The following is a 9,408-nucleotide window of genomic DNA, read 5'->3' on the forward strand; positions in this document are numbered from 1 at the left end:
CAAATGGGTGGTAGAAGATTAAATGAATCGTATCTTTAGAGATGTTATGATAAATTTCATATGGTGATAAATTTTATACGGTGAGGATTGCATTTTAATACATTTCTTGAACATATTTGATCAGCGGTAGATTGTCTTTTACGAGCCATATAAAAAAATTCTCTTGGAGAAAATAAACTCTACCATGGACACGAACAATTTTGAATAGATTTCTTGTGTGCCTCAAAACTTAGATAGAAATTAAGGAAGCATATTAGTCTTATTTTCTTAGCATACCAAATTATAAATGGAAATCACTTGTTTCGAGGCTAGGTGAAAAATGAGTAATACAGTTAGAGCAAGTTTAATAGTATAGCCAACTCTAGCTACAATTCATCTATAATCAATCTAATAGTTAATTTATAAAATATTAATATATATTCTCATATTATACAAACCCATACTCTTCGTTGTACCTGCTCTACGGCGTCGGGACGGAAGGCCGCCGCACCAGGTGAATTCCCCCGTGGCCAACCTTGGCCGCCTGCCCGCCTCGTCCGGGTCTGGCCTCTGGCGTCCATCCCACGCGATTCCCCCTCAAACGAACAAGGCCTCACCGTAAAACCAAAAACCCTCCCCAAAACCCCCGCCTCCTCTTCCCCCTCCCTCTCCTCTCTCCCTCCCCAAAATTTCCCAAACGCGTCGCGCGCCCAGCCAGCCCAATGGCGAGCTTTACCGCCGGCGCCGGCGCCGGCGCCGCCAACCACAACCCCAACAAGTCCCTCGAGGTGCGCGCCCCCACCCGTCGCGCCGCCACCTTTCGCCTACATGGCTTAATATTTTTTACCCCCTAAGCCGAGTTGATTCGATTCGATTCTGACGGCTGGTTTGTTCGCGCTTCCTGCAGGTGAATCCGGCGCCCGGGGACTCCGTTTCCAGCCTCAGCTTTAGCCCCAAGGCGAACCACCTCGTCGCCACCTCCTGGGATAACCAGGTGAGCCCGCCGTCGCCGTTGCCCGAGCCCTAGACGCTTCGGGGTTTTTTTTTTTTTATGTTTCGGCGAATCCTCTAGTAGAATGCTGAGATTGCGGTTGAAATGTATCAGGTTCGTTGCTGGGAGATCCAGCCTGGCGGCCAATGCCAAGCGAAGGCGTCGATCTCGCACGATCATCCGGTATTGTGGTCCTTCCTTGCAGTTTTTCTCCCTGGATTTGGAAATCGCGCTCTGGATTTGCCTGCATTGTGTGTCGATGTGACCTGGAGGTTGGTTTGTTTGATGTAGGTGCTGTGCTCGGCTTGGAAGGATGATGGGACAACTGTTTTTTCGGGAGGTTGTGATAAACAGATTAAGATGTGGCCGCTGCTATCCGGTGGGCAGCCCACGGTCTTATCAGGGCATGAAGCACCTGTCAAAGAGCTCGCCTGGATACCGCAGATGAACCTTCTCGTCAGTGGCAGCTGGGATAAGACTCTGAGGTGAGGAAATTTGTGCAAACTCATTTAGTGTATGCTGATGCTTTCCTGTCTGTGATACACATAGCATGCCTTCTTTTGTAATGTTCAGGGAACAATTCATCATTAGTTTCAAGCACCACAAACTTTGTTCTCCTAATGTTTACATGTGTTTTTGAACGATGGAATCATAACTTGTGGCCTCTGCACCAATGTGTACATGCATGTGAAAACAATGAAGAGAATGATTTTTTTTTTTTGCAACTAATGTCTAACAAAAAATTCTAACCATCTATTCATTAAGGTACTGGGATGTTCGACAACCTCAGCCAGCACATGTTCAGCAACTACCTGAGCGTTGTTATGCTCTCTCACTTAGTTATCCTCTTATGGTGGTTGGCACTGCTGATCGCAATGTAATAGTCTTCAATATGCAGAATCCACAGGTAATTTATATTAAATTCTCTGGTGGTTTGAGCTTTATACTTTTTTGCTAGTCATTTGCAAGGGTGTAGGGGATATATACTCAGTTTTGTTGTTATTCATAATTCTTATATATATGTTACCACATTCTGTTTTCCTACTCAACTAATAATTATCATAGTTTCTAGTCAATGTGAGCTTTGTGCATAATTCTTGTATATTGTTTGCATATACCTTTCACCTAGAACTCAACTTCTGATATTTGATGCACTGTCAACCTTTTGAAATCTATTTCTCCTATTCTTTAGTTTACTGCATATTTCATTACATGAAGATGAAACTGTTTTGTTGAAGTAATTTTATATAGTTACTTTCAGTGAGTCGAGTGCTTTTGGTGGTATGTAAAGCAGTGAGAGAAATTGTTCTCCTTTCGCGCAGTTGCTAAAGTATGTGAGAATTAAATGTTACAGTATGCACTATCAATGTATAGAGTTTTCAACTGTGTAGGTGTTAGGTCTTTCACCCTCATGTGATCAATATTTGATTTCTCTAAAGTGGAGGGTGAAAAGTTTATGAGGAGATGAAATGATTTTTCTATAATTTTTTAGCAAGAGTAAATAAGCAACAGCTGTGCACCTTGCTGCATCCAGTTAAACTTTCTGTGTTTTTTGCTGTAATGCTTGCCATTCTAAATGTCATTTGGAATTGACACTTGAGACGCTTCAACAGGCTGAATTTAAGAGGATTGTCTCGCCTTTAAAACTCCAGACTAGGTGTCTTGCTGCATTTCCTGATCAGCAAGGGTTTCTGGTAATGCCACCTTATCTCTTTCAACTAAATTTGCAGTTATATTCAATGTTTTCCTATAATTTTAGGTCTCCCATGAACATAATTGCAATGTCATTAGCAGTTAACCAATGCCTAAATTATATCCTAAAAAAATAGGAAAAAAATGTCAAACTGGTAGTCTGCACCCAACTTGCAAGTTTGGCCATTTCTGACTTTTCGTCTAACACATGTGTAAAAGGATTAACATTTTAATTTGAAATTTGCTGTAGAAAGGCAACTACAATGTAGATGGCCTATATTTTAATGGTGAAACAATAAGTTGTTCGTTATGCATATCACAAATAAATGCATTAGGCTTTTGCCCAAGTACTTAGTAGTTAGAACTACAGTGAATCTGTATTGATTTTGTCGACATTCAACTTTCAACAGTCAAATTGACAGTTAGTATATCATCAGTCAGTTTTTGTCAGACAGTGAAATAAATACTTGCTAAATCTACCATCTACAACTGCTTACGACAACTGATCTTGCTATGAGTAGCAGGCCTGTTCTATCTTTATTAGTAACCTGATTTATTTCCCAATTTTAGTCATTAGCAGTCCTCTTTATTGACTTAAGTCCGTTATATGCAATTTATTTCTCATTCTTGGTCATTTGATATCCATCATCAACTGCTTATGTTTTGTTTTTTATTTTGACATTCTTGTTTGACTTCAATGCATAATTGTATTGCAGTACCTGATAGAAGGTCAAGTGTTTCTGATCATTGGATTAAAATGCTTAATTAACCTATAATTATTTTTAGGTTGGATCAATTGAAGGACGAGTTGGTGTTCATCATGTTGATGATGGTCAACAAGGGAAAAACTTTACATTTAAATGTCACCGTGATGGCAATGATATATACCCTGTTAACGCATTGAACTTTCACCCGGTAAGATCCCTTGCTCATGTTTTTTCGTTTTAATATTTTGATTACTTGCTTCCTGAAACTGATGGAGTTTTCTGAGACTATTCTATGGAAGAATTTGGATGCATAAATTCTCAAATCTTCTGAAAAGTAAATTGCTTATGCTCATTGTGGATGTGCATTTGAATTGTTATAACAATTGATTACTTTTTTGTGGGGATATAGTATTTGATTACTTGCCTATTGTGTCACAATTAAATTACCAGTGCTCTCGTGAAATAACTATTTTTGGTGATTTATTTGTAATGCTGCACATTTCATGTAGGTGCACCATACATTTGCCACTTCTGGTTCTGACGGAGGTTTCAACTTTTGGGACAAGGACAGTAAACAAAGGCTTAAGGTATTGCACATCATATATGCAATTATTTTTAACTAACAAGGGAGTGATGTAGTTTTACTGCCAATTCTGTAGAAATAATAATGCCTGTGTACTATGGAGGTTTTTGAATGAAGTTGTATACCATATGTTATCTACCTAAAGATGATAAATAATTATATTTGGATCTAAAAAACTAAACTAAACTAAATTAATTGGCCATCTATGTATGCACTTGTGCACAGAATGTAATTATGTAAAGAAATCATACAAATGCCATACTTGTCTACTTAGGTATTTTAAGTAGTAGAGATAAAGCCGGATTCCTTGCTAAAAACATTAAAGTCAGATTGATCAGAAAAAAACGAATCCTTTGTTTTGAGAACTGCGAGATATTTTGATGATTTACCCACTCAATTTATCTGTTCCTATGTGAGCAAACATTAGCTGCTAATTTTCTTATGAGACACAAACTAAGTAATCCCTTCACTGAAACTTCTATTGAGCCATGTTATGGGCGTTGTTGGCAAGGGGAAGCTGAAGAATATGATGGGATTACTGGTTGGAATAGATGGGATAACACATCTGTTTTCCCTTTGTCCCATTGCTGGTCTCCTTGCTCACTGATCATGTGTATATGTTTGAGAGAGTGAGAACAAATCCTGGTTCAAGTTTCTGGTTTTTACCCTTGAAATGATGAAATTTTAAAATAATTAGTTCTCTTCTTACATAGAGCCTAGCAATTCAGCTGAGTTAACATTCAACTAAGGGATGATACAACTAAGAGGGTGTATAAATCAGACTTTATTTAACGAAATGCTATAAATATAAGTAGCAGATGAGCACCAGAACCTGGGTTGATGTATGGTCCCCTTCCTTACTGGAAATTTCGATGTCACTGGGGCGACAAATCCAGCTATCGTAATTTGTGGTTCTTTAATCCGTTGTTTAGTGCAAGAGTTGCCAGCAAGCACTCATGCTCGTGGCTAACAGATTGTTCTTTAGTGTGGTCTACGGTTAAACTATGAGGAAAAAATCATTATATTAAAACTTAGCCAAATCAGTGTAGTCTTTACTGCTCAATTCCCATATTAATTTTTCATGATGTACTTCTGATGTTGTTCTGCAGGCTTTCAGTAAGTGTCCATCACCCATCACATGCAGTACATTCAATCAAGATGGCTCAATATTTGCTTATGCGGTAGGCTATTTCATGGCTGTCTGCACCATAATAAATTGTTAGATATACATGGTTACTTTGATATTTTTTCTCAATGTATTTCTGCATTGTCATTCACCTCAATAATTAACATCACAACCAGCATCCAACAGTAGCCAAGAGCGAGGGATACATAACACCATAGACCTTGGTGTGATAGTGTTTCAGATAAGGGGGATACCTCATATCGCAGAGTGCAATTTAATGTGTATGAATGCTTTGGAATATACGTTGATAAATGATCAGTAGAAATGCTAAGTTGACTTCTTGGAACTATGGCATTTATGATGTTAGAAAGGTTAATATTGTTAGAACGGATATGTGGAGATAATAAGTTCCTTTTAGCACTAATTCAACCATGAATGATTTTGCATTCTTCTGATTGCTCTGAAAATTTTAATTAAATTGCTCATGCAACTTGCCTTGCTGACCTCTGTATGTATTAGGTATGCTATGATTGGAGCAAGGGTGCCGAGAAGCACAATCCTTCTACTGCAAAAACAAATATCTTTCTCCATAGTGTCCAGGTTTGTTCTCTTATGGTAATTATTACTATGTTCCGTATACTATATTTAGTTTGTTTCATCATTTTCAAGTGGTTACATGGACACAATGGACCTGGCCACCTGAGCACTCTCTGCATATTTATCTAACAAGTTATACTTCTTTACTTTTATAAACACTCCCTAAAATTGCTTGAGGCATGATCTGCTAATACAGTTTTTGGGACCACCATCCTCTGCTGTTTTTTCTTGGATGATGACAGATATGTTTGTTCCGGTTATTCTTCTCTGATAGTTGCTTGTTGTCATTATTTTTGTGTAGGAATCCGAGGTCAAAGGAAAGCCCCGTGTTAATAAGAAGTAGACTCTGCAACAAGAAATTGAAGATTGGTTCTCATTATCAGAACATCCACCACTGATGCTAATTACCTGCATAAGCATCTCTTTGTCCATGATGAGACTAAACACATTTTTTCTGGTCGTAATTGTTGTGAATTGTGATAGTGGACAATGGGAGTTATATGCAATCCTTACAGTGGATGCCTTCAGATCAATCCTGGTACTAGACCCCTGATTCTCTAGACTTCTGAAGTACGGACCTAATAGAATCATACAACAGTATATTTTTTAAACATCATCGCATGCAAAGTGCAATGCTGTGCAACTCAGACTACTATATTACTTAACATTCTATTCTCTGCTCTTCCAGGCACTGGGGTTTATCTAAATGGCAGACCACTTCGTTATTTGTCACTGTTAGCATGCTCAAAAGCATAGCTGCACCAATCAAAGGCACCTAGGATGGTGCATACATATGTTTTTTCTAGCTAAGCCACGTAGGTTACGTTAGACCAAATTTACTAATTCTGTAGGTAATATAATGCCATCTGTATGTTTTTTTCTTGGGCTTTGCACATATTTTCCAAACCGCTAAACGATGTGTTTTTTAATAAAAAAAATCATATATAAAAGTTTATCATTTTACTTTTCTAGATTAAATATTTAATTTTTTCAATGATTAATTCCATTATTTATGCGATTAAATAGCTATTAAAAGTTAGATAGTTTTTTATCCTTCTACTTTCATTCGTGAAAAGTACGCGGCCTACTTGTACGTGTAAGTAGTTTATTCGACCTTATCATCTATTTTAAACTCCGCATGGTATTCTCTTACACCGTTCAAGCGCTGATGCATACAACTAATGCTAGAAAATAATTCAAGATCTTTAGATTTAGACGTTGAAGTTTCCCACTTTTTTGGGGTTCTTTTAGCTTGTCTTTTCTGGCATCTTCCTGAGCGCATTTATTACATCGTTGTCAACCTTTCCTCCTCCGCAATACGAACCTCACAATTTCTTCGGACAAAATCCTTGCAATCAAGCTTACAGATGATAGATGTGGACACATACCATGAGATGTCCGGCCATGCACGATCGCACGTAAATCTCAGCCGCCACGGTGTTCAAATTGCAAGTACCAACTAGCTGCGAGATCATATATATAGATTATGTTTGGAAGCTTTTGATCCTGAGAAACAGTTGTTTGACAGTTAGTTTTTGAGAATTTGAAAAAATTTCTAACCTAGCTTCTGTAGCTTTTGACTTCTTATTTTATTTTTCAGAATCTATAACGTTGTGTACCGTTTAGAGTCACTTTATCAAAAATAGCTTTTCAAAAAACTGTCATTAGTAGAAGCTTCTCAAACATACCCATATACCCATAGTCCAACGCCTCCGACCGGTTGCTATCAAACCATCCCCCCCCCCCCCCCCCCTCCCCCCTCTCTCTTCCTATCTGCCCCCACCCTATTACGGGAACGAAAAAAATCAACCGGAAACGAATGGTGACTGGCTTTTGTGCCGTCGATGTTGGATGCTCTATTTTCTTATTACCTACTAACAACTCCCATAAACAAGGAAAACGTGGAGAAATCTAATAACAGTCTTATCTATGGAGCCATAATCACACGGATAATCACGGCCATAGTTTTGATTTCTGACCTGCGTTTTCACCTCCCTTCTTCAGTGGCTCAAGTTACGGTCTGAGAAAATAAGCCGTTAGAATGAGCAACAACTAACCGACTAAACCGAGGCTGTTACTGTGTACGAGAAACAAGTAACAAAGGCTGTGTATGGATGCACAGTTCTTTTTTCTTTTCCCAATATCGGTTGCGATCATCTTATAATTAGAAAGAATTGCCTTTCGATTTTAATGGCATTATGATCACGAATCCATTCTGAATTCTGAATGGTCAATGTTTTGTATCTCTATTTGGTTTACAATAATGCAACGAATAGAGCTCACAGCTATATATATTACTACTCGCAACCGCGGCATGCAGAAACCTAACCTATTTGAATGTACCATACAAATGAGTAATTCGAAGCCAGAAGCATGAACAATTTGATCAGTGTAGGAAAAGAAAAAAAAAGAAAAAAAACAAATGACAGGGTGCTCCTCTTCCTTGTACCTTCTCCATTCATTTTGATCGACGCCGGCCGCCTCGTGTGGAAACCAGTTTCCTACTGCTGATGTTCTTGTCTGTTCTCCTGAAGCTGCTGCTGTTTCTGCTTGAAGCTATGCTTGTTGTTGTGCATCCAGACCTTGAGCGCCTGCCTCCGCACGCCGGCCTGCGCGCAGAAGTGCTCCACCGCCGCCTCCTCCTGCCGCTGGATCCTCCACCCCACGCGGTCCGCGAACGCCAGCATCCGCTCCTTCTGCTCCCGCGTGAACGTCGTGCGCGACCGCCTCCGCGCCGCCGGCGCCGGGGAAGGTCGCAGCCGCTCCTCGCTGGAGGACGCGGTCGTGGTGCCAGTGCCGCCGCTGGGCGTGCCGTATACGTAGCCTGGGAACGGCGGATGACCTTGCCTGCTGGCCGCCGCTGCAGGCGGCGGCAGCCGCAGCGCCGGTGCGCGCGAGTGGATGGAGGCTGGCAGCATGTGCAGCGGCAGCAGATGGCCTGCGCCCGCTCGGCCCGGGGAAGGGTCCCGCCGGTGGAAGCTGCGGTGGCAGCCGCACGCCGCGCAGGCGAGCGGCTCCTCGGCGGACGCCGGCATGAACTCCCCGCAGCCGTCCACGACGTGGCCGCCCGCGGCCGCCGCGTGGTTTCGGAGGCACTCGTGGTACCGGCACCTCGCCTCCGCCTCCGCCGCCGCCGCCGGCCCGCGGTGATGTGGGGTCGGCGGGGAGGAGCAGCCACCGCCCACGTCGTCGACGTCGTTCTCTTTGCTCCCGCTGAGCTCCTCCATCCCAACCCTGCGCGTGACGTACGTACTACGTGCAGTGCAAAGCCGTTGCTTGCCGCGGCGGAGGCTCGCTCCCGCGTTAATTTCTCGGTGGGGGGATCGAATATCGTGTGATACGTGGTCGTCGCCGTGGGGATGGGTGTGATCATGTCAGGGATATTTTTTTTGGCGCGGGCAGGTCAGGCAAAGCGGCCGGGGTCCGGTGGTTTGCAGTGGCAACTGGCCGCGTCGGCGTGTTGCCGCGGCCGGTGCTGATTTTTTTTTTGTTTCTTAATGCATAATTAATTGAATTTATAGCGCCATAATCCACCTTATCATTTTTTTGAATTATTATTCATAAATATATTAGTTCCATGCATATAATTAGTGTACAAAAATTAATTATTTGCTCGATCGACAGCTGCAAAGCTCGTGTGCGTCAAGTTGCTTGGTGACATGTGGTTTGCTTACTCACTAAATCTAAATGGCTAAGCGCTCATGCTTCTGAGTTCTCACTGTGTTACGGTGAT

The 9,408-nt window shown here is 41.5% G+C and overlaps 2 protein-coding genes across 2 annotated transcripts; one reads left to right on the forward strand and one right to left on the reverse strand.

Moving 5' to 3' along the window:
• Positions 1-455: 455 nt before the first annotated feature.
• Positions 456-6,208, forward strand: LOC102722435 (protein RAE1-like). Its single transcript, XM_006644346.3, has 11 exons — positions 456-767; positions 887-973; positions 1,085-1,153; positions 1,262-1,455; positions 1,736-1,877; positions 2,584-2,664; positions 3,449-3,577; positions 3,879-3,956; positions 5,062-5,133; positions 5,598-5,678; positions 5,977-6,208. Exons 1-11 carry the CDS (start codon positions 702-704, stop codon positions 6,016-6,018), a joined length of 1,041 nt encoding a protein of 346 aa, XP_006644409.1. The 5' UTR covers positions 456-701; the 3' UTR covers positions 6,019-6,208.
• Positions 6,209-7,089: 881 nt separating this feature from the next.
• LOC121053246 (zinc-finger homeodomain protein 5-like) lies at positions 7,090-9,058 on the reverse strand. Its single transcript, XM_040519847.1, has 2 exons — positions 8,125-9,058; positions 7,090-7,138 (listed from the first exon to the last, which is right to left on the reverse strand). The coding sequence occupies exon 1, from the start codon at positions 8,900-8,902 to the stop codon at positions 8,177-8,179; it is 726 nt and encodes a 241-aa protein (XP_040375781.1). The 5' UTR covers positions 8,903-9,058; the 3' UTR covers positions 7,090-7,138; positions 8,125-8,176.
• Between the last annotated feature and the right edge of the window lie 350 nt (positions 9,059-9,408).

The sequence above is a fragment of the Oryza brachyantha genome, chromosome 1, assembly GCF_000231095.2.
Source record: "Oryza brachyantha chromosome 1, ObraRS2, whole genome shotgun sequence".
Taxonomy (NCBI): domain Eukaryota; kingdom Viridiplantae; phylum Streptophyta; class Magnoliopsida; order Poales; family Poaceae; genus Oryza; species Oryza brachyantha.

Excerpts from the sequence above, each read along its gene's own strand:
- LOC121053246 (XM_040519847.1), bottom strand. The coding sequence starts at position 8,902 with ATGGAGGAGCTCAGCGGGAGCAAAGAGAACGACGTCGACGACGTGGGC.
- LOC102722435 (XM_006644346.3), top strand. The coding sequence starts at position 702 with ATGGCGAGCTTTACCGCCGGCGCCGGCGCCGGCGCCGCCAACCACAAC. Across the intron at positions 768-886 it reads ACCCCAACAAGTCCCTCGAG|GTGAATCCGGCGCCCGGGGA; the intron begins GTGCGCGCCCCC and ends CGCTTCCTGCAG. Across the intron at positions 5,134-5,597 it reads GCTCAATATTTGCTTATGCG|GTATGCTATGATTGGAGCAA; the intron begins GTAGGCTATTTC and ends TGTATGTATTAG.